Raw genomic sequence first — 23,948 nt, 5'->3', positions numbered from 1 at the left:
AGTACCACAGATGAGAGGGCGCTTACACAACAGAAAATTATTTCCTCACAGAACTAGGGGCTGGAAGTCCAAAATCAAGGCGTTGGCAGGGTTAGTTCCTTCTAAGGGCTGCAAGGGAAAGATTTGTTCCAGGCCCCTGTCCTTGGCTTGTAGATGGCCATCTCCTCCCTCTGTCCCCACATGGTCTTCCCTCTGGTGTGTCTGTGTCCAAATTCCCTCTATTTTTATTGGATGAAATTCATGCACAGGTAGGGTCCCTAGGCCTGGCCTTCCTTCGTTCCGGTGCCGCCCCCTGGTGGTCAGCGCATGTCATAGCAAGCAATGGAAGTCCCGCAGTGGTCGGCAAACTGCGGCTTGGCCCCTTGAGTGTGGCTCTTCCTAAGCCTTAGGAGCACCCTAATTAAGTTAATAACAGTGTACCTACCTATATAGTGTAAGTTTAAAAAAGTTGGCTCTCAAAAGAAATTTCAATCGTTGTACTGTTGATATTTGGCTCTGTTGACTAATGAGTTTGCCGACCACTGCCCTAGGGGACACTTTGCATAGTAGGCTTTTATATATATAGATTAGTGCCCATCTTTATTGCCTCCTTTTAACTTGGTTATCTCTGTAAAGACCCTGTCTCCAAATTTGGTTACATTCTGAGGTCCTATGGGTTAGGACTTCAGCATAGGAATTGGGGGAGGGAGCACAATTCAACCCCTAACAGTTAGCACAGACTATCTGGCATGGCCCAAGGCCCCCAGGTAAACAGACACTCTTATCAGGCTGAACATTCAAAAGGCTTGGAGGGCCCTCCCAGGTCCTGAGGCAAAGGCCAAATTCTTTTTGAGCAGGTTAATGACTTGAAAAGCCCATTTTACAGATGAATAAAGCTGTGCCTGTGTCCCAGGTCCAGCTAAGCTGGAGATGGCGCCTCCTCTGCGGGTCTTCACTCCCTTCCCTGTGCCCTGAGCATGATGTGCCCCCTCCCACAGGCCTGAGCCGGGCTGGACTCCCATTCGGGCTGATGCGCCGGGAGCTGGCATGCGAAGGCTACCCCATTGAGCTGCGGTGCCCAGGCAGTGATGTCATCATGGTGGAAAACGCCAATTACGGACGCACAGATGACAAGATCTGCGACGCTGACCCTTTCCAGATGGAGAACGTGCAGTGCTACCTGCCGGATGCCTTCAAGATCATGTCGCAGAGGTGAGGGCCCCACCGGGCTCTCAGAGGCAGGGTGGCGGCAGTTCTCGGAGTCCCTGAATCCAGTGCCTGTCCTCTGTGCACCCCCGGGACAGTGCACCCTGTTCACCCTCCGTCTTCCTTTATGATTTCCACACGTTTCCCGAGCACCTTCCAGGTGCCATGTGAACAGCCCTCCCCCCCGCCCCCAGCTTGTCTCCCTACCAGTCTGTACCCCTTCCCACACACCTACACTCATGAGCCTGATGCCTCCAGAAGCTCACGCCAAGATTATAGGGAGGCGGTGAGGGCTTGCAATGGCAGGACAGGGTGAAGGTGTCCTGGGAGCTGAGGCAGGACCGAGTCTGGTCCGGCTTCCCTGAGGAGGTGACATCTGAATACAGATGATAAGTGCATGTGAGAGAGAGAATGTGAGTGCCCGGGTGCAACTGTGAGTGAGGGGGGTGTGCCAGGGAGAGCACTGAGTGTTCGAAGCTGCAGAAACCCCTCTCACACCCACAGCCAGCGCACCTCGAGCTGCTCAGTGCTTCCTTCCAATTATACTCATTTGACCACTGTTTCCAAGCCCATGCCCCGCCCCTTACCTGCTCCCTCTTGCCTGCTACAGCCTGTTCCCTCCACAGCAGCCAGAGGGCGTCTGTGAGCACTTGAATCTGGAAACATCCCTGTTCTGCTCAGACTCCTACCTCATTCCCAGCTCACAAAAGCCCAAGCCTTCCCTCTGCCTGCAAGGCCCTGCTCGCTCTGCCCTTTCCTCTCCAGCCCTCACCTCCTCCGCGCTCCCCCTCTCACCCACCTGCTCCTCACACACGTCAGGCATCTATCTTCCCCTGAGGGCCTCCTGTGGGCCTTCTCATTGGCTGTTCTCCAGCAGCCGCTGGGCTCCTCCTCCCTCCTCCCGCTCACTCAGGGAATTTCCACCTACCTATCCTCCTCCAGGGCTGCCCGACCACCCTCTAAAACCACAGCTCCCACTTCCTCGCCCCTTCTCTGCTTTGTTTCTCTCCTACCTGGACTTCCATCTGCAGTTCCATCAGATATTTTGCCTCTTTATGTGGTTTCTGTCTTCCCTCATGGGCTGTCAGCCCCACAGGGACAGGGAACTGTGTCACTGCTGTGTCCGCAGCAGCAGGCACTCACTGAATTTTTGCCCAATGCCTGTGAGAATGCAGGGTTCACTCCGAGCCCAGGGCATAGAACTGGAAAAGGGAAGGAGCGCTAGGGCCAGCAGCTCCTTGAATGCTGGCAGAGGGTTCTAGAATATGTCATTGGGCAGCGGCCCTGAGAGTTTGGGGCACAGGACAGGTGTGGGCAGATGGCTCAGCCTGGTTGGCCAGGCTGGAGCTGCCTCATCCCCTCCCTCGCACCCTTTCTCTCCCCAGCATCCATCCCCCTCTAATAAACCCTCCCAGTCTCCCCTGCATGGGTGGTGACAGTCCAGCCTCCCAGTCTTCCCTTGGGCAGTGCCCCTTCTCCTTGGAACCCTTGCTTCCTCCCTCCTGCTCTCCAGATTCCCCCTGAGGGTTCATTCAGCACCGGCACCGGTGTCAGTGGTGTCTCCCAGCTCCCAGCACAGCGACTGGCCCAGTTCCGACTGGGTTGTCAGGTCCAGAGGGGGGAACACCGAGCAGGATGGTCACCGGGGCTGCGAGTGTCCTGAGGCCGCTGCTCCACTGTCTTAAAACCTGGAGGTGAGCCCTAGCCGGTTTGGCTCAGTGGGTAGAGCATCGGCCTGCGGACTGAAAGGTCCTGGGTTCGATTCAGGTCCAGGGCACATGCCCAGGTTTCAGGCTCGATCCCCAGTAGGGGGCGTCCAGGAAGCAGCCAATCAATGATTCTCTCCCTCTCCTTCCCTCTCTGAAATCAATAAAAATACATATTTTTTAAAAATCTGGAGGTGCTTTTTAAAATTTTTTATTTTATTTTATTTTAATCCTCACCCAAGGATATTTTTCCATTGATTTTTAGAGAGAGTGGAAGAGAGAGGGAAAGACAGAGAGAAGTATCGATGTGAGAGAAACACATTGATTGGTTGCCTCCTGCACATGCCCCCAAAACCAGGGCTCAGGCTGGGGAGGAGCCTGCAACCTATGTACATGCCCTTGACCGAAATCGCTTCAGTCCGCAGGCCAGTGCTCTATCCACTGACCCAAACTGGCTAGGGCAACCTGGAGGTGCTTTGTATCAGTTAGGGTACAGCTCACTGCTCTGACAGAGACACCCCAGAATAAATACAGTGAGGAGCTGACCAGACCATCAGCACCCGCTGCCCTGTTTGGTGCCTCCCACACCCATCTCATCCCCCCTCGCTAGAAGGCCAGCGGCTTTCCCTTTCTTCTCTTTATGGAAGTGAAGTTCACATAACATAAAAATCACCATTGAAGTGAAATATTTAGTGGCATTTAGTATGTTTACAAGTTGTGCAACCACCATCCCTACCTAGTTCCGGAACATTTTCATCACCCCAGGAGGAAACCCTGTACCCATTAGCGGCCGCTCTCCATCCCCCTCCTCCTGGCAGCTGATCTCCTCTCTGTCTCTGGATCTCCAATTCCGGACGTTTCGTGCATGTGGAGTCGTGATCTTGGCCTTTTGTGTCCGGCTTCTCTCATGCAGCATATTCTGAAGTTCATACACATTGTGGCCTGTCAGCGCTTCAGTCCTTTTTATAGCTGAGGACTATTTTGTTGTAAGGATGGACCACATTTTGTTCATCCATTCGGGTATGATATTTGGGTTGTTTAAGCACTTGCTTTCGGTTCTTTTGGGAATATAACAAGGGATGGAGTTTCTGGGCATTAGGTAATTCTCCTTAACCTTCTGAGGCCAATGTGCTGTTTTTATTTATTGTGGAAAGTATTTCAGATGTCCCCCTTTTATCCATTGACCCTCTACTACAAACCCCTCCCCCCAGGCCTTCACTTCACTATTGTCTAAAAATATGGAACGCCTCATGAATTTGCATGTCAGCCTTGCACAGGGGCCGTGCTAATGTCTGTATCGTTCCAATTTTATTATATGTGCTACTGAAGCAAGACCAGTGTTCTGTTTTTCTTGTTGTTGTTGTTTTTAATATATTTTTATTGATTTCAGAGAGGGAGGGAGAAAGAAACATCATTGATGAGAGAGAATCATGGATTGGCCGCCTCCTGCACACCCCCTTGTGGGGATCGAGCCTGCGACCCAGGCATGTGCCCTCGACTGGAATCGAACCCGGGACCCCTCCATCCCCAGGCCGACGCTCTATCCACTGAGCCAAACCGGCCAGGGCACCAGTGTCTGTTTTTATTTATTTATTTTTAATATATTTTTATTGATTTCAGAGAGGAAGGGTGAGGGAAAGACAGAAAGAGACAGAAACATCAATGATGAGAGAGAATGATTGATTGGCTGCCTCCTGCATGTCCCACACTAGGGATCAAGCCTTCAACCTGGGCATGTGCCTTGGCCGGGAATAGAACCGTTACCTCCTGGTTCATAGGTCAATGTTCAACCACTGAGCCACACTGGCCAGGCCAATGTTCTGTGTTTTTTTTCTTCTTTTTCTTTTTTTACTCCACCCCCACCCCCTGCCACTCAAGGCCCGCTACCACTGCGCGCCCGGCCCCAATGTTCTGTTTTTAAAGGAGGGTTTTGAGGTGGGTGGGTTGAGCAGATCCTCATTAGTTAAGGGCAGGACTGAAGAGAGAAGACACAGGCGCCCCCCTGCCCCATATCTGTCAGGGAGTCCCCCAAAACTGCTTCCTGCATACCCACGATCAGGTCGATGTCCTGCTGGCGGAGACCTGGGCTGCTCCAGGAAACAGAGACCCTGACTGTGGGGACAGACAGCAGAGAAACATCTTTTATTACTACTTTTTAATATATTTTTATTAATTTCAGAGGAAGGTGAGAGGGAGGGAGAGAGAGAAACATCAATGATGAGAGAGAATCATTGAACTCTTCCATGAACAAAGGAGGGGCTGTACAGTCAATTGAGGGAAAATGCCAAGGAAGCCATAGCACCAGTGCTGGATGGGAGCCATGAGGGGTGGCTGGGCAAGCAGTTTATGGGGCCCTGCCCCGTCCCAGCCCTGAGCTTCATGCCATGCTGGGGCGGGGAGTAGAAGAAACCCTATCTAGTGGAAGAGAGAGCTGGCAGGAAGCAGAAAACAATATCCACGAAAGGCTTTGGTCTCCATGGTTCCTTCCAAATTTGGGGGTACCCATTCTTCTCCTTGCCCTGGAGCCCCCAGTTCTAGGCCTGTCTTCCCATCTCTGTCTTTCCTCCACAGGTGTAATAACCGCACCCAGTGCGTGGTGGTTGCCGGCTCCGACGCCTTTCCTGACCCCTGTCCTGGGACCTACAAGTACCTGGAGGTGCAGTACGACTGTGTCCCCTACAGTGAGTCCTCTTGTTCCTCATGCGAACCCGGGCCCTTCCCCTACCCAGAGTGAGCGAGGAGGAGACACCTTGACTCGCCACACACATGCACATGCACATACACGTACACGCACACACACGCACATGCACATACACACGCACATGCACACATGCACAAGGGGCCAAGTTGGGGCCAGGTGCGTGGGGGACAGTTGGACCTGTTCCCTCCCTCCCACACTCCCTTTTTCTAGTCAGCCTTGTCCACACCCTAAGCTCCTCGCCCCCCGCCTTTTCCCCAGCCACCACCAAAAACTGTCCTTTCCTCGGCACCTTCTCCAGCCCTGGTCACCCGGGCCCCCTGGCCCTGCTTCTTCATGTGCCCGGGCTCCTTTACACACTCCTAGGCCACACCCCACTCTGCTTGGCACACGTACATCTCCCTCAACCCCACTGCCCTGTCACCCCTCTGCCTCCCTCTTCTCTCATCCCTTCCCTTCCTGTCCCCCCTCCCCCCACCACACACACACCTGTCCTTCCCTCACTCACCACACTTCTCTCTGAACTCCCTCTCCTTCCTCTTCACCCCTCGCTGCCCCCTCCTGCCCTTTCCCCGTCCTGGAAGCTGGACTTGATGTCCACGGAGAGACAGACCACTGCTGAGGCCTCGCGTTGGATTCGGTGTGAAGGGTTGGGGCGTCTTGTCTTCCAGAGTCCCATCCCCTGGTCGGTTTGCCCATCACCATGATAGCACTTCCTGTTTGCCAGGGAAGTGCCGCCATGGTGCATGGAGGGAGGCCCCCAGGTGGGCCTGGGGAGCCAGAGGCCTGGCTTTCTTACACCTGGTGAAGGGCAGCTGACAAAGACAGGGTCTCTCCTCCTCAGCACCCACCTTAGCATCCTCCTCCTCCTCACTCTCCCTCCACCTCCCCTTTCCTTCCCAACCCCCAGCTTCACTGAGCCAGGAGGTAGGCTCCAGGCAGAGGGGGGCGGAGGCAGGGCCACCAGAGTGTGTGCGTGTGGGGGGCATGTGCGTGTGGGGGGCAGGGGTGGGAACAGGGGCCCTGTGACTGTCCCTCCTCTCCCCTCCCACTCCAGCCTTCTCCCCCTCCCACTCCAGCCTTCTCCCCAACCTTTGGTTTCTCCTCGCAGGTGATGATCTACACGGGGAACAGGATCGCTTACGTGCTTCCATCACTTTCTGCTTTTACTCCTCACCCTTTCCTTTCAGCGACCAGGCCTCCAGCCACCGCCTGAGGGGGACGCCTGACTTCCTTGAAGCCTTCCCACAGCACTGGGGACACTGCCCACCCCGGGGCTGGGAGCGGGGAAGGCAGGCAGGAGGTGGGAGCTTAGCACACAGGAAATCAGGCTGGTCCGAAGCTCGGCCAGGCTCTTGAATTTTTCTGGCTCTGAAACTTGAGCGAGTGACTTCATTTCTCTGGGCCGCCATCAGGGGAGGGGAGAGTCCAGGAGCTCGTGTGTGAAGCAGCCGGCCCAGGGCCTGCCTCAGAGCCTGCTCCCAGGGGCAGAGGCGAGTCCTCACCCCCCAGCGCCCAGGCCCACGCCTGGCTCAGGATGTGCTCAGTAGTGGTCCGAGTGCCCTTTCCAGCCGGCTGACCCTGGGTACTCATCTGTGATGGGGGAAGGGACCAAACCCCTTCCTGAGACACTGCCAGGAAGAGAGAACGTGGATAAAGCTCCTGCCCTGAGTCACAGATGTGAAGGAAGTGGTACCCGCTTTTGCCAGCATGTGGCCTCAGCCTTGTTGCTTCCCCTCACCGAGCCTCAGTTTCCCCATCTATAGACAGGGTTCTCAAAAGACTGCCCAGGAAGTGCCTAGCACAGTCCCTGGCACCAAGTGAGTGCTGGGCACTTGGTAGTCACTGTTTCCGCTGTAACTACCAGTTATTGTTATTGCTGTTGGTAATCAAAAAGAAACTAACAACTGATGATGCACCCAGCTCCTCCTGAGGCAGATGGGATACAGGGCAGAGAAAAACCCGTTGGTCCAAGTGGAGTCCACAGTGGATGCCACACAGTTAGAGAAGCAGGAGGAAAGCTTAGAGGGCCTTGGGAGGAAAGGGGTGGGGAGACCTCCTGGAGCCGACCCCCAGGGTGGGCAGGAGCATGACCCACAAAGGCCAGGAGGTAGGCAGGTCAGCCCAGGGGATGGGCGGCCCCCAGGCTGATGGGAGAGAGCTAGCCTGAACTCGGGGAGAAAGGACATACACACAGTGGTTGTGTGGGGGCACAGTGGGGCCATGTGTGTCCTAGACATGCAGACTTGTTAGCTCCTGGTCCCAGAGGAAGGGGGCTGGGTGAACAGGAGGATTGAAGCCAGACAGGGAGGCCGGGCACTCGTCCCCACACGTTTGCTGAGCACCTCCTGTGTTCCAGGCCCTGGGTGAGGCGCTGGGGATGCAGCCATCCCTCCCCTGTGGAACTCCCTGCTTCTCTAGAGGAGCTAGGAAAGCCAGGCCCTGGCAGAGGTTCCTGAGGGGCCAGGGCACCGAGCCTGAGGCTTCAGAGGCTGGGGTGATCCCAGTGCTGGTGCAGGCCGGCGGGGGGCGGGGGGCGGGGCGGAGTGTGGGGGCTACCATGGGGCTGGGGCAGTGGGTGTGTGGGGTCCCCGCCACACACACATTGGACAGGCCCAACTAACACTGGATTTGCCTTGCAGCTGTGCACACTCTAACCATGCCCCTTCCTCCCCCAGGTACCGCCGGCCCACCAGGCAGCGGGTGGCGTGGAGCTCCTGGCTCCGGGGCCCCCAGGGGGGTTGCTGGGCAGAGAAACTGAGTCTCGGGGGAGCGTGTCTGTGCCACCTGCTGTCCTGTCCTGTGTGATGTGTACCCACCCCAGCCTCTTCCCTCTCGACCTCTGTCTCCCCCCCCCCACCAAGCTCTCTGAGGCCCAAGGGGGCTCTGCTTGTCTGCCTCTCCGTCATTCTGTGTCCAACTCTGCCACCCTCTCTGTGTTGGCTCTTTCTGGGTGGTGAGGGTTGGGGGGACCCAGAGGCTCCCAGGTGGGGCCAGCACAGACTGGAAGGAGTTTAGCCTGTTCTCTCGGTTCTGGGCACCCAGGCCCGGGAGGAACTGAGCTTCCTTCCCTGGGCCCCTGGTTCTGGCAGGCGGGCAGCAGACAGGGCGAGAGGGGACCAGAGTGTCCCCCCACTCCCTCCCCGGTGCCCCCCTAACCAGAGCCCGCCTCCCAACTGGACTCCCCCCTCCCATGAGGGTGCCCACTCACATCTGAAGGCATGGTCCTCTGCCTACCCGTCCTCCCCTCCCTCCGTGTCTCTCTTGGTCTCTGTTCTGCGTGTTTTCCCCTCCCTGTGACTGTCTCCCTCATGACCTCTTGCCCCACCCTACCCCAGAGGAAGGGACATGGGGGGCGGGGGCTGAGCTGATGCAACATTTGGGGTTGGGGAACCAGGAGTAAGGAAAGAAAGGAAAAGGGGACATGTTGCCAAAAAAGAAACAAAAGCAATTTAATCTCTTTTTTTTTCTCTTTTTTCTTGCACATTTTTTTTTCAATTTGTTTTCTCTCTCTCTTCCGATGCTTAAAGTAGAAGTGGAGCAGAAAGGTAAACGCACTGTTACCAATGCTAACCCCTAACTCACACTTTGTTTTACCTGTGCCATACTTATGTGACCGCCCTCCCCTCTCGGCCCCTTCTTCTCCCGCCCCCACTGGGTCCAGTTGATAGCTCCCGCCCCAGGTGCCCTCCCAGTGGGGCCAGCCCTGGTCCAGCCATGGGTGACTCCACCCTCCAGACACCCGAGGAAGCTCCTCTGAGTACGCGGGCAGGACCTTCCTCTCTCTCACTCTCTCTCTCTCTCACTCTCTCTCTCTTTGCCTCTCTGTCTTTCCCTGTCCCTCCTTCCTAGTTCCTGGCCCTTGCTAGGGGACCTGGCCTTCTCTCATACTTCTTTTGCTCCTTCAGGAGAAGTTTGTAAGCATCCTGGGTGGGTGGGGACTCCCTTTCCTGGTTCCAGACTGGGGGTGGGGTAGGGGGCACCAGGTGAACCGTCTCTTCTCTTCCTGCCCCAACTTTGGTAACTTATGCCCCGTTGGGGGAGGCGGGACGGAGGGGACACCTTTGTTTTCCTTTTGGAGAGCAGATTCATCCTATCCCTCAGGCTCCTGGTGGCTTAAGTTCCTTCTGGTTTGGTGTTTCCAAGGCCCAGAGCTGTTTTGGAGCACAGAGCACAAGTCTCCCCCACCCCGATCCCCCAACCTCGACCAGTTGGGGGCCCACCCCTGGGGAGGGGTATGAACTGTCCTCAACCCTGGGAGGGCAGCCTGTCAAATGTGGGGGTAAGGGGGTGGGGGCGGGCCTTGCGGTGGGGGGATCGAGGGATGGGGGAGCATTTTTCTCTGGTTCTGAAACACTTGCGAAGCTGCAGTCAGGGTTTCTTCTGGGCTGTTGTGGTTAGAGGACCAGGGAGAGGGGGTGGGGACAGGATAGGCCAGGTCTGGGGCCTTCCAGGAGCACCGTAATTTCTTGCCGGGGTTTACCCTCAGCTGGGGGAGCAGGAGAACTCTGTGGTGGAGAGGGCTGTCTGTTGCGGAGGGGAGGGCAGGAGTTGGGGATGGTTGCTTTCTCCCCTGAAAGTTTTGGGAAACTGACAGCTCTGAGGCTGGCAGCAGGGGAAGGGCTGGGTGAGAAACCTTTTCATAGAGCTTTTGTCTTGAAATTACGGTGGTCTGTGGAGCATCCCATTCGAGGGGGGTGGAGTGGGTCCCTCCAAGCTGCTCCCCTCCCCGCTGTCTCCCTCCCCATCTCAGAGCGGCCTGGGCAGCCAGCCCATGGTCTGCCCCCAAACACCCTGCCACTCTGAGTCTCTCTTTCCTGGAGTCTCTCCCACCCAGCACCAGACACTCTTCTTGCAGGTCCGGTGGTGGTTTGGATATGCAGCCCTGGATCTTTTCTCTTCAAGAGGCGGGGAGGGAAAAGGAGGTGTTGGGAGCTTGGTGCTAGGGAGGGGTCCTTGATGGCAAAGGCCCCAGGCCCTTTCTCATCTTCTCCCCCTTCCCCAGGGTAACCTCTAACCACACTTTCCTCCTCCACACCCTTCTGACCAGGTCAGGTTCTGAGACCTCCCACCGCCCCCCTCACACACACAGCTGGCAGGAGCCCCCCTGGCTTGGGGAGAGGGGAGACCTTGGCACAGAGGAAACAGGTGGAGGGACAGGCCAACACCTCAGGGCACCAGGAACAGGGAGATGGTGAAGCCCCAGGGCCCAAGCCAGGACCCTTCTGGTCCCTGCCCACCTCTGTGCCCTGGGTGCCCCTTCTCCTAAAACAGGGCATGCTCCTGGCTGCTTTGTGCCTGGGGACCCTTGGGCTGCCTCCCAAGCCAGGACCAGGTCCCAGCCCTTCCTGTCTCCCTTGGGGCCATCTGCTTTGGTGACAAGCCAAGCAGAAGCAGAGAATTCACTGCAAGCCCTCACTCTGGCCGGTCTGTGGGTTCTGCTAGTAGGGAGTAGAGAGGGAGGCCCCAGCCATCCTGGATGGAGGGGCCTCTGACTGTCATCACTCTGGGAGGAGGAGGGGAGTCTGGCCATGCTGACCGTGAGAGTCCAGATCGCCACTGGGTCAGCGGGGGAGCCTAGGAGTAGGTACCCCTGGGACATGATGGGGTAGGGGAGGGCAGGCCAGTGGGGGCCAACGAGATGCAGTTGAGGTTTTCCTCCTTTTCAGGGAATGGGGGGGTGGGGCGGGGCCCCCCACCTTTCTGACATCAACGCTGCCTTGGTCCCTCCTCCCGAGCCGGGGATGGTTGCAGGTAAATCTGGGTCCGGGGCAGGGGAGGTGGGGGGCCTGGCTGGGGTGGGCTGGGTCTTTATCCTAGCACTTGGTTCCCTCCCTTGCCCACTCTGAGCTGGACCTGGGAGTGCCCCCCTGAGGGACCCTCAGTCGGGCCTGGGCCTTGGAGTGAATTCTCTGCTCACCCCCTCTCTCCTCTGCCAGCACTAACCTTTCTTCCCAGGTGGTCTCCAGCGTGCCTCCCTTGGAGCCAGGACCTCTGCTGAGGGCCCCACCTTGTCTCTCTTCCCTCCACACAGCTTTCCTTCCCCCTCCCCAACTCTCCTGGGGAGTCCCCTCCCTCCCCATGTCCCACCCCCCTCCCTGTGCACCAGTGTCAGTGTCTGCTGCTGAACAAACCCCATGAGAGACCCTGCCGGCTGGGGGCAGGGCTGGGCACCGTAGGGGAGAGGCTGGACTTTTCCAAAAACCCTTCCTGATTGTGTGGGTACTGGGGGCGGGCACAGGCTGCATCAGGAACCTTGGGTGCTTCCCCTTCCCTGGAATGGGGGGATGCTCCTGACACCCACAGTGGGTACAGAAACATCACTACCTTGCAATTTTTGCAGGCGGAAGAAAGGGGAGTAAAAAAAATCTTTCCTTGTGTGGGTGAAGGATGGGACCCTCCACTCTAGCTCTTCCGTGGGGGGTGGACATGATGGCCAAGAGGCAGGGCACTGAGTCCCTGGAACTGGAAAGCTGCCAGGCAGCAGCTGCAGTGAGGTCTTTCCGCCAGGCTTAAGGCACACGAGAAAGTCTCTGGGAGAGCTCTTGCCAAACCCCTTATCCCCAGCCTGTGGGGTCTCTAGCAGCCAGAAAAGGAAAGAGGGGTACCACCTTCTCCCACTAACCCTGCTCTTAATGGCCTCCAGGGTTGACATCTCCAGGGAGAGGGGCAGCTGGGCGGGCAGGGATCCCAGCCCGGAAACCCCCTTCCCATCACCAGCCCTACCAAGCAACCGTGACTGCAGCAGCAGGAGGGGACAGTCTGGCTCCCCCCTGGCCTTGTGACCAACTACCTCTCTTTCCCCTTTCTCTCTCCTCCCCTCCCTCATCCCTGCACCTCCTCTCCTGTTTCCTCTCCTCCCACCCACCCTGCCCAGTCTTCGTGTGCCCAGGGACCCTGCAGAAGGTGCTGGAGCCCACCTCCACGCACGAGTCAGAGCACCAGTCCGGTGCATGGTGCAAGGATCCACTGCAGGCGGGGGACCGCATCTACGTCATGCCCTGGATCCCCTACCGCACGGACACGTTGACCGAGTATGCCTCCTGGGAGGACTACGTGGCAGCGCGCCACACCACCACCTACCGCCTGCCCAACCGCGTGGACGGCACTGGCTTTGTGGTCTACGACGGCGCTGTCTTCTACAACAAGGAGCGCACACGCAACATTGTCAAGTACGACCTGCGCACACGCATCAAGAGCGGGGAGACCGTCATCAACACGGCCAACTACCATGACACCTCGCCCTACCGCTGGGGAGGCAAGACTGACATCGATCTGGCCGTGGACGAGAATGGGCTGTGGGTCATCTATGCCACTGAGGGCAACAATGGGCGGCTGGTGGTGAGCCAGCTCAACCCCTATACGCTGCGCTTCGAGGGCACGTGGGAAACAGGATACGACAAGCGCTCAGCGTCCAACGCCTTCATGGTGTGCGGTGTCCTCTACGTGCTGCGCTCGGTCTATGTGGATGACGACAGTGAGGCAGCTGGCAACCGCGTGGACTACGCCTTCAACACCAATGCTAACCGCGAGGAGCCGGTCAGCCTGGCCTTCCCCAATCCCTACCAGTTCGTCTCCTCTGTGGACTACAACCCGCGCGACAACCAGCTGTACGTCTGGAACAACTACTTCGTGGTGCGCTATAGCCTGGAGTTTGGACCTCCGGACCCCAGTGCCGGTGAGGATGGCTCCTGTTCGCTGCCCCAGGCCTCACCCCCAGTCCCAGGGTGGGGGGCACACTTGGAGTTCTTGGGGACCTGGAGGTGGGTTGGGGGAGACCTTGAATGGAGTCACACAGCTCATGTCCTAAGCATTTAATTCATCTAACCCCATAGTCACAGGGATTGTCACTGCCCCCGGTTTACAGATGAGGACACTAAGCCCTGGGGGGTGGGGATTAGTTCATGTACTTGGAGGATTTGGACTCAGAACTCTGGGCACCTAACCCCCGAGTGCACTGCCTCTCCCAGTGGCCTGTGCACTTTTAGCCATGGAACCCTTATCAACCAAAATCTTAGGTGGAAGCCCAAACACAGAACGAGGCTGAGCTGCTGCTGCTGCTGTTGATGGGGTGGGGCCTCTCTGTAGTCTCATTTGCCCCCTCAGCTGCCCTGAGCCATCTCTGAGCAGCCCCAGGGGTCCAGGGAGCCTAATCTCATCCAGCTCCCTTTGCATTATGGGAAACTGAGGGCCTCCCACCCGAGGGAAGGGACCTGGCCAGGTTACAGACCAGAGAGAGTAACCGAGGATGGGAGGTGGCCATGTTCCCTACCTTCATGGCCTGTCCTCTCCAGTTGTTCTTTCAGACCTCTGGGTGCACAGGAGTGAATTCTTAACCCCTTTGGCTGCTTTACATGGTCCTACAGAAGTGAGGGATCTCTGTGGGCGGAGAGAATGCCAGGGGAGATCCCCTTCCAGACCCAGTGGGGACCAGGACACCTTTCTACTTCATTGGCAAGAAAGATGCTAAGATGCCAGGGATCCAAGTACCCAGGCATGCTGTGGCAAGGCCCCGAACATGGGGGTGACTCTGTCTCCTGTCTCCTCTCCATTCCAGGCCCAGCCACTTCCCCGCCCCTCAGCACGACCACCACAGTCCGGCCCACACCCCTCACCAGCACGGCCTCACCTGCAGCCACCACCCCACTCCGCCGGGCACCCCTCACCACACACCCGGTGGGTGCCATCAACCAGCTGGGACCTGACCTGCCTCCAGCCACAGCCCCAGCCCCCAGTACCCGGCGGCCCCCAGCCCCTAATCTGCACGTGTCTCCAGAGCTCTTCTGTGAACCGCGAGAGGTGCGGCGGGTCCAGTGGCCGGCCACCCAGCAGGGCATGCTGGTGGAGAGGCCCTGCCCCAAGGGGACTCGAGGTGAGTGCAGAGGCCTTGGTCACTTCCACTGTGGCTGGTTTGTGGGGTGGCTACTGCTGGTCTGGGCAGGGAAGAGACAGGACATGCCCACCACTCAGCACAGGTGCACTTACCTGTCCATCTCCCCTGCCAGAGCATGGGTTTTATATGGCAGGGCTCATACCTGATATCTGCCGCTGTGTCCCCAGACGCCAGCAGAGCTCCCAGGGCATAGTAGTAGCTCAGTACCCTCCCCCACCCCAAACCCTGTCCCCTCCTGCAGTACTGAGCACCTGCCGCATGAAAAGCACTAGGTAGACCCTGCAGGGAGCCCACAGAGGTGACTTGGGTGTGCGCCAGTCTCAGGCTAAGGCGGACCAGCCCTGGCAGCAGCTGATGGCAGGGTAGACGGCAGTTGAAGTGCCAGAGGGGTGGGCCATGACCATGTGCTCCAGGGATCCGAGGGAAGGGTCAGAAGAGGCTTCGTGGAGAGGAGGCTTCCAAGACGGGCTTTGCTAAAAGGTTCTATTCCTGTAGGCAAAGATGGAAGGGGAGCCAAGAGGGAGAGCTTGGGAAGTCAGGGGTGACTTATGTCACCTCAGAGTGACACCTCTCTTGACTGTCTGGCCTGCTTCATGTCTGGTCTTCCATGTTCCCCTCACCTACTTGCCCTCTGTCATCTCCTTTCCCCCTGCTTTGGCCCCTTTTCTCCTTCCTTGTGGCTCCCTTCTCTGTCCTGTCTGTCTGTCCCTGCAGGAATTGCCTCCTTCCAGTGTCTACCAGCCCTGGGGCTCTGGAACCCCCGGGGCCCTGACCTCAGCAACTGCACCTCCCCCTGGGTCAACCAGGTGGCCCAGAAGGTACCAGTAGCAGCTGCTCCTCTCAGGCACCTGTGCACACTGGGCTCTGGGTGGCTGGGTGCAGGGTGCAGTGGGACACAGAGGGAGACAAATGGGCGGCAGGTCTGGGAGGCAGGAATGTGGGTCCACTCTCTAGCGTACAGAGTAGGGGAGAGGGCAACCAGGGAGAAGGGGCCGCAGAGAGCAATGAGAAGGGCTGAGCAGGCCGGGCATGTGCAAAGGGACCATGGGGAAGCAAGATGATCCCTAACAGAGCTGGGTCCCCCACTTCTGCCTCATTCAGATCAAGAGCGGGGAGAATGCAGCCAACATTGCAAGTGAGCTGGCCCGCCACACCCGGGGCTCCATTTATGCGGGAGACGTGTCTTCCTCCGTGAAGCTGATGGAACAGCTGCTGGACATCCTGGATGCCCAGCTGCAGGCTCTGCGGCCCATTGAGCGCGAGTCGGCTGGCAAGAACTATAACAAGGTGGGGCCTGGCAGCAGGGCCAATGGTGGGCTCTGTCCTGGAGCCTCAGGAAGGTTCTGGCCTAGTACCTAAGAGCTGGGCTGCCACCCATGATGGTCAGAGGAAGGAAGGACAGAATCCAGGCCTGTTGGTCTCCCTCCTGGGATGCCTTGGAGGGTCCTGGGGGTTGGGGGATCCCTTAGGAACAACTCTTACTCATGGCCCAGCACCAGGTCGGTGGCAGACACAGAAGAGTGAGTGTTGGAATGAGTAGGGCAGGAGGCCAGGCCTGACAGTGCCTCCATCCCTTTCCTTAGATGCACAAGCGGGAGAGAACCTGCAAGGACTACATTAAGGTGAGGCCCAGAGGGCTTCTACTGTCTGAGGGGGGTGGGGCAGGCCCCAGGAGGCACTGGGGGGATGGAGATTGAGTGGAGGGGATACAGAGACCATCCTGAGGAACTGGAGGATGTGAGGCGACTCATGGCGCCACCCCCAACCTTTCCCCTCCCCCCAACCCCTCTCCCTGCTCATTTAGGCTGTGGTGGAGACAGTGGACAACCTACTGCGGCCAGAGGCTCTTGAGTCCTGGAAGGACATGAATGCCACAGAGCAGGTGCATACAGCCACCATGCTCCTGGACGTACTGGAGGAGGGTGCCTTCCTGCTGGCTGACAATGTCAGGGAGCCGGCCCGCTTTTTGGCTGCTAAACAGAATGTGGGTGAGTGCTATAGTCTCACCGAGGCAAGTTCAAATGCAAATCTTGAACTGTGGGGCCCACCTGTTCCAGAGACCACCCTGGCCCTTGACCTTGGGCCCCTGGACTGGGCACAGATTCCAATCTCGTATGCCCTGCCATCCTCTGTCCCACAGTCTTGGAGGTCACGGTTCTGAACACAGAGGGCCAAGTGCAGGAGCTGGTGTTCCCCCAGGAGTACCCGAGCGAAAACTCCATCCAGCTGTCAGCCAACACCATCAAGCAGAACAGCCGCAATGGTCAGTGCCCCTTCTTTTCTCCTTCCTTGTGGCTCCCTGAAGTCCTCTGCTCAAGCTGGGGGAATATAACGCACGGGGTCCTCCCAAAGCCCCGTAGAGCCAGGACACTTCAGTCTACAGGGCTCACTTCGGTGCAGCAGCAGTTGATACTCAGAGCTCAGGGAGGACTGTCCCATTTGAGACTAAGGCACAGGAAGGTTAGGGATTTGCTCGAGATCACACCACAAGTGAGAGGTGCCCAGGGACCCAGCTGCTGTGTGTTCTGGCCTGCTGCCCTGTTGTTTGGCGCTGCCTGCAACCGAGCAGTTGTCCCAGGGCAGGGTTCTCTGAGCCCCACTCGCGTGGGCTTCGGCCTGGTAAAGACAGGTCCCAGTGGCTGCAGCTGCACCAGCCAAGGGCTGATGGCAAACCCCACTACACCTGTCCTCCCCAGGGGTGGTCAAAGTTGTCTTCATCCTCTACAACAACCTGGGTCTTTTCCTGTCCACTGAGAACGCCACAGTGAAGCTGGCGAGCGAAACGGGCGCGGGCAGCCCAGGGGGCACCTCCCTGGTGGTGAACTCACAGGTCATTGCAGCCTCCATCAATAAGGAGTCCAGTCGTGTCTTCCTCATGGACCCTGTCATCTTTACTGTGGCCCACCTGGAGGTGAGCTGAGGCATCCCCACCCTCCATGAGGGTCCCAGCATCTTTTGTGTTCCCATGCTGCATATCCTCCCACTGCCTGCTCATCCACCCAGGAGCAAGTTTGCACCCCTCCCTAGGCCATGCACCCCCTCGCAGCCCCCACCTCAACTGCTTAGGTCATTTGTCCCCAGAGATATCAAACTGCCACCTGGAGCTCCAAGCACTTCTCCATGCTTGCTGCTATCCCTGTAGCTGGGTGTGAGGGCTGGAGAGGGACTCCCCAGATTTGACTCCCCGGGCCACCACCACACAACAGGCCAAGAACCACCTTCAATGGTAACTGCTCCTTCTGAACTACTGGGAGCGCTCCAATGGTGAGCTACTGTTCGACCCCAAGGCTGCCGCCTGGTGGAGTCCAACAAGACCCACACTACATGTGCCTGCAGCCACCTCACCAACTTTGCCGTGCTCATGGCTCACCGTGAGATCGTAAGCTGGCTGGCGGCTCCGCTGCGCTCTCCTGGCGGGCCCACTCTCTGGCCCAGCTTTGCATGGCATCATAGAGTGAAGCATGGGCAGTGCCAGGGAAGACCAGCTTCATGGGCATGGGGGGCTACCAGTCTTGCCCAGGGGATGAGGCCACACATCTGGTTCTCTCTGGTCATAGTCCCACCTTCTCCCAAGGCCCACTGGAGAAGCAAGTTGGTGTCACCTTTGTCATCTCTCCACACGCCTTCCAGAGCATGAGGAAGTGAGCGGGCCACCTGCAGAGTGGTGGGGGCCAGCAAGTTGGCCGGGGGCAGTAGGCCAGGGGGGTGGGGGCTGCACCAGCAGTACTTGTGGCCTGCAGCCTTGCCCCCAGCTGGCACTTAGCTGAGCCCAGGGTGAGCCCGGCTGTGGGCAGGGGTGCTGAGTGTACCCTCTGCTGTCCCCCAGTACCAGGGCCGCATCAACGAGCTGCTGCTGTCAGTCATCACCTGGGTAGGCATCGTGATCTCCCTGGTCTGCTTGGCCATCTGCATCTCCACCTTCTGCTTCCTGCGGGGACTGCAGACTGACCGCAATACCATCCACAAGAACCTGTGCATCAACCTCTTCCTGGCTGAGCTGCTCTTCCTGGTTGGCATAGACAAGACTCAGTATGAGGTGGGCCAGGCACAAGGTAGGGGGTGGGGGAAGGCAGGAGAGGCCACCTGGCTGGGCAGCCCCTCATTTGTGGTGCCCTCGCCCCCCAGATTGCCTGCCCCATCTTCGCTGGCCTGCTGCACTACTTTTTCCTGGCTGCCTTCTCCTGGCTGTGCCTGGAGGGTGTGCACCTCTATCTGCTGCTGGTAGAGGTGTTTGAGAGCGAGTACTCCCGCACCAAGTACTACTACCTAGGTGGCTACTGCTTCCCAGCCCTGGTGGTAGGCATCGCAGCTGCCATTGACTACCGCAGCTATGGCACCGAGAAGGCGTGAGTGCCTCCCCCCGCCCCCATCTCTCCTCTTGCCTGGTTCCCTGCTCAACAGCAGGACCCTTGGGGCACTGGGCTCCTGGGGTCAGAGGGAGGGGCCCCCCTCTGCCTCTATCTACCTGGCCCTGCTTCCTTTATAGTTGCTGGCTCCGAGTGGATAATTATTTCATCTGGAGCTTCATTGGGCCCGTCTCCTTTGTTATTGTGGTAAGCTGGAAGGTGGTACCCAGTACTGCGTCTCCATCCTTTATCCAGGCTAGCCTTGTCCCCGAGCAATCCCAGTCTCCCCAAGCCCTTGAAAACCATGGGAACTGAACAGCCAACTAAGAGGATGAGAGCACAGCGGGTCTGTAGAGCTCCAGCACTGAGGTTCACCCATCTAGGAGCTGGAATTTGAGCCCCTGCTCTATGGCAGGCTGTGGGCCCCATCTTTCCAGTAGTGGGAACCCTGTTATCCGACAGTTATACCAGTCAGTGAGCACCTGGGGCAGGTATTCCTGTAGAAGAGGCCCGGAAGAAGGAGGTCCAGGCTGAGACTTGGCCAGGAACTCACACCACAGGCAAAGCAACCCCAGCACAGCCCCTCCCCTTGTCCTACCCCCAGGTGAACCTGGTGTTCCTCATGGTGACCCTGCACAAGATGATCCGGAGCTCATCTGTGCTCAAGCCTGACTCGAGTCGCCTAGACAACATTAAGTGAGCACCCCCGCCCTGCACCCCTGCCACAAAAACTCCACACTGGCCCGGCCTCTCCCAGGACTTTGTAAAATGTAGTGCTGTCACTCTATTGTCACACAGTGTGATTTAAGGACAAAGATGGTGTTTTATTGTGCTCGTTATATATCTACCTGATGTGTATTAAAAAACCTGGCATTAGCACATTCAACCTGTGGTTTGGGGGACATAACTGAATAACTGCTTAGGGCAAGACTGAATTCAAAAGTGAGTCTATTTCAGGGCAAGTTAAAGAGAAATAGGCAGCAAAAGATACTTTAAGGGCCTAGAAATAGGGCCAAAAGGATGAAAGATGCAGGGAATGACTGACCATTCACAAACCCCGACCCCCGACTTCTGCTTGCCCCTCAGGCCCAGGCTAGGTGGAAGTGTCGCTGGGCAGGCCGTTATCCTGAGGCCTACTCACTTAGGTGGGTCTTTGCAGAGAGCGTCCAGGCCCAAGGAGGCCAACAGGGGAAGCATCACCACTAGCGGGTCTTTGATGTCCCTGTCTTCTCTCCCCACCCACCCCAGATCCTGGGCCCTGGGGGCCATCGCGCTGCTCTTCCTGCTGGGCCTCACCTGGGCTTTCGGCCTCCTCTTCATCAATAAGGAGTCGGTAGTCATGGCCTATCTCTTTACCACCTTCAACGCCTTCCAGGGGGTCTTCATCTTCGTCTTTCACTGCGCCTTACAGAAGAAGGTGAGGTCAGGGAGGAGGCGCAGGTAGCCTGCCTTCTGTAGGGACCTGTGTCTGCTGCAAGGGGAGCATGGGCTCAGCGTCTGGGAGGATTTAGCCAGGGGTGAAGAAGGATCTGGAAAAGAGCAGGATAGAGGACTGGAAGAGCAAGCAAGCAGGGTGGATTTGGGACATGGTGACGGCCTCTTCCCAGGTGTGGGGCACCAAGCAGACATGCAAAATGGAGATGACCCTGGGCCCCATCCAGACAGATGTTTCCTACTTAAATAGTTAAGAGACGAACTATGAGTTTTGTGGTGATAGAAAGTTTCCTTTTTAAATAAAACATGTTAAAATCTAAATCTTAAGAAAGTAAATGAAAGGTGATAACAGAAGCAGAGGAATGTGGAGAGGGCATACAGGACTCAAGCCATGGAAACGGAGCCAAGGCATTTGTGTGCTTGGTCCTGAAGGCAGTGGGGGGGCCCTGTCAGTGTTAGTCTCGGGAGACAGTGAGGTGGGTAAGGCTAAGGTTGGGGATGGAGATACCAATCAGAGTCCTGCAAGTTTGACTGTATCCTTCCTCCTCTTAAAACTGGCAGCCCCCATTGGACACACAGGGACAGTGACATCCTTATAGGAACCTCCAGGCACGCAAGGTCCAACCAGAGCCCCCTCTGTTCCCTTTCTTCCAGCAGTGCCCTCCTCTGCCCTCTCTCAGACACCTAGACATGGACCGTCCTCATGGCTTGTTCCCTGCTCCTCCCCAGATATCACAGGGCCTGCTGTCTATTTCTCTCAAGTCTTTGCCAAAATGTCTGCTTCTCAGTGAGGCCTCTCCTGATCGATTTGAAATCTGCAAACCACCACCCCACACCCCCCAGCACTGCCTAACCCCCTCCCCAGCCATAGGTCCTTCGCAGCACCTAACACCATAGACATCCTACATTATGTACTGATGTTTGCATCTATGTTATGTCTCTGTCTACTAAAATAGCAGCTCTGAAAGGTAGGGCTTTATGTCTGATTTGTTCTGATTATCCCCGGAGCCTAAACCGTGCCTGACACATAACGGATATGCATTAAAGAGCTGTTGAGTCATTGAATGGATAAGAAACTGGTGGAGGTGAAGAACGGAAGATGGGCCTGAGCAAGGAAAGAGTGTCTACCTGGCTGGCTGCTGGGGGACAGAACAGTTTCTGATGCCTGTTTGTAGCTTGGTCTCTGGACTCCTGAGTGGGGGCGCCTGCGACCAGCTGCCTGTTCTCCTCACCCCCCAGGTGCACAAGGAGTACAGCAAGTGCCTGCGACACTCCTACTGCTGCATCCGCTCCCCGCCCGGGGGCGCTCATGGCTCGCTTAAGACCTCAGCCATGCGGAGCAACACCCGCTACTACACAGGGACCCAGGTATCTGAGCTGGGCCGGGCACTAGGCAGGCTCCCTGGGCTGAGTGTTAGACCCAGGAGCCCAGAGGCGGGGCAGTGCTTTGCCCAGGTCCTTGGTGGTGGTCATCAGGCGAGTGGTCTCAGAAAGTTTCTGGAGGGTGGGCAGCTTGAGGGTCCCCTTATGTCTGGGCTGTGTCCCCAGAGCCGAATCCGGAGGATGTGGAATGACACCGTGAGGAAACAGACAGAATCTTCCTTCATGGCGGGTGACATCAACAGTACCCCCACCCTGAACCGAGGTGAGACAGCATCCCTCGCCCCTGGCTCCAGTCCCTTGAGATTCCTGGCCTGTGTCTCCAAGCTGCCCTGTTACTTCTGACCTCCTGGGCAGGTACCATGGGGAACCACCTGCTGACCAACCCCGTGCTCCAGCCTCGTGGTGGCACTAGCCCCTACAACACCCTCATCGCCGAGTCAGTGGGCTTCAATCCCTCCTCACCCCCTGTCTTCAACTCCCCAGGTAAGAATACTCTAGTGCTGGGAGAGGGCAACAGCCCAGGTCAGGGAGTGTGGGGTCTGCATCCTGAGGGGTTTTCACTTGGGGTGCCCTCGTGCCTCCTGAACTGGAGCCTGGACTCAGCATTCCAAGCCCATTCACCTTCTTTCTTTTCCCTCCTGGCCTGGCACCTGCAGGGAGCTACCGGGAACCCAGTAAGTGAGACTTTCCTGGTAACATTTCCGAGGCTGGGAGGGGAACGAGACAGTGGCCTCCTTGGATGGCCTCACTTATTTAGGGAAGAGAACTCATAGAGTGCGTCCCCGTCTCGCCCCAACACACACCCACAAGCATATGCATGCAGTCTCTGGTTTGGCAGCTGGTTGGTGGTGTATTTGGGCTTCAGGTGGGGAATGAAGATGAGGGTCAAGCACAGGTTTCCCTCCCAGCTGGGGGCTCAGAATCTTAGCGGTGTGAAAAGATCTCCTCACGCCAGTCTTCTCACCGCTAAGATTCTGAGCCCCTGGCTGGGAGGGAAACCTGGGAAAACTGGTCTCCACCCCCTCTTCCACCAACCTGCATGATGGGTGTCCCCACTGCCAATGAGGAAGAGAGGGAATGGAAGACCCCAGGGGCAGGGGTAAACCCAGGCAGCCCCACCTCACATGGCCTGGATCCTTCCCAATGCCTGCCCCTCCCTGAGCAGCCCCCTTCTGCCTGCAGAGCACCCCTTGGGAGGCCGGGAAGCCTGCGGCATGGACACACTGCCCCTCAACGGCAACTTCAACAACAGTTACTCCTTGCGAAGTGGGGATTTCCCTCCAGGGGATGGGGCACCTGAGCCACCCCGAGGCCGGAACCTGGCAGATGCTGCTGCCTTTGAGAAGATGATCATCTCAGAGCTGGTGCACAACAACCTGCGGGGTGGCAGCAGCGGGGCCAAAGGCCCTCCACCACCTGAGCCCCCGGTGCCACCTGTGCCGGGGGGTGGCAGTGAGGAAGAGGCTGGTGGGCCCGGGGGTGCTGACCGGGCGGAGATTGAACTTCTCTACAAGGCCCTGGAGGAGCCACTGCTGCTGCCCCGGGCCCAGTCGGTGCTGTACCAGAGCGATCTGGACGAGTCGGAGAGCTGCACAGCAGAGGACGGGGCCACCAGCCGGCCCCTCTCCTCCCCTCCGGGCCGGGACTCCCTCTATGCCAGTGGGGCCAACCTTCGGGACTCGCCCTCCTACCCGGACAGCAGCCCTGAGGGGCCCAGTGAGGCCCTGCCCCCACCCCCACCCGCGCCCCCTGTCCCCCCTGAAATCTACTACACCTCGCGCCCACCAGCCTTGGTGGCCCGAAACCCCCTGCAGGGCTACTACCAGGTGCGGCGGCCCAGCCACGAAGGCTATTTGGCAGCCCCAGGCCTTGAGGGGCCAGGGCCTGATGGGGATGGGCAGATGCAGCTGGTCACCAGCCTCTGAGGGACCTCATGGACCGGGGGCCGGTAGCCCAGGCCAGGGAGGGAACCCTGAGTAGGGCTCTGAGGGGATAGGGAGACTGAAGGAGGCAGTGGCTGGTGGGCCACTCTCCAGGCATCCCTTGTATGAGGGCCCTCAAGGCCTCTTGGGGGCCCTGCTGTGGGGACCTGAGGTGCAGGGTTCACAGACAGGGTTTCCCACCAGCCACACGCACCAGCTTACTTTGGGGGAAGTGCCATGAGGAGGAACCCAGAGGTCCCAAGGGGAATAAGGAAGGAGAAATTGGAAGGGTACATCTCACTCTTGACTTCCCCCTCCCCGCTGCTCTTCCTATCTGCTGAGAGACATGAGGGCTTTGGTGTTCCCTGGACCAAAGGCCTT

The 23,948-nt window shown here is 57.8% G+C and overlaps 1 protein-coding gene and 1 pseudogene across 2 annotated transcripts in view; one reads left to right on the top strand and one right to left on the bottom strand.

The window, feature by feature from the left end:
- The window catches only part of ADGRL1 (adhesion G protein-coupled receptor L1), a 26,698-nt gene extending 2,756 nt beyond the window's left edge, over positions 1–23,942 (top strand). The window contains exons 2-21 of one of the 2 annotated variants that reach the window (XM_023763960.1): positions 978–1,191; positions 5,463–5,572; positions 12,467–13,267; positions 14,147–14,461; positions 15,197–15,300; positions 15,584–15,769; positions 16,066–16,104; positions 16,287–16,470; positions 16,623–16,745; positions 17,179–17,393; positions 18,309–18,518; positions 18,608–18,828; positions 18,969–19,035; positions 19,433–19,524; positions 20,077–20,245; positions 21,502–21,630; positions 21,811–21,907; positions 22,000–22,128; positions 22,302–22,319; positions 22,828–23,942. In XM_023763960.1, coding sequence (XP_023619728.1) covers positions 978–1,191; positions 5,463–5,572; positions 12,467–13,267; positions 14,147–14,461; positions 15,197–15,300; positions 15,584–15,769; positions 16,066–16,104; positions 16,287–16,470; positions 16,623–16,745; positions 17,179–17,393; positions 18,309–18,518; positions 18,608–18,828; positions 18,969–19,035; positions 19,433–19,524; positions 20,077–20,245; positions 21,502–21,630; positions 21,811–21,907; positions 22,000–22,128; positions 22,302–22,319; positions 22,828–23,570 — 4,166 coding nt within the window. In that variant the 3' untranslated portion in view covers positions 23,571–23,942. The remainder of the gene's footprint in view (positions 1–977; positions 1,192–5,462; positions 5,573–12,466; positions 13,268–14,146; positions 14,462–15,196; positions 15,301–15,583; positions 15,770–16,065; positions 16,105–16,286; positions 16,471–16,622; positions 16,746–17,178; positions 17,394–18,308; positions 18,519–18,607; positions 18,829–18,968; positions 19,036–19,432; positions 19,525–20,076; positions 20,246–21,501; positions 21,631–21,810; positions 21,908–21,999; positions 22,129–22,301; positions 22,320–22,827) is intronic. The other variant, XM_023763961.1, reaches the window with a different exon arrangement.
- Positions 4,124–4,223, bottom strand: LOC111828251 (annotated as a pseudogene).
- Positions 23,943–23,948: the final 6 nt, after the last annotated feature.

The sequence above is a fragment of the Myotis lucifugus genome, unplaced genomic scaffold, assembly GCF_000147115.1.
Source record: "Myotis lucifugus unplaced genomic scaffold, Myoluc2.0 scaffold_310, whole genome shotgun sequence".
Taxonomy (NCBI): Eukaryota; Metazoa; Chordata; class Mammalia; order Chiroptera; family Vespertilionidae; genus Myotis; species Myotis lucifugus.
This window is presented reverse-complemented; position numbering and strand designations above follow the sequence as displayed.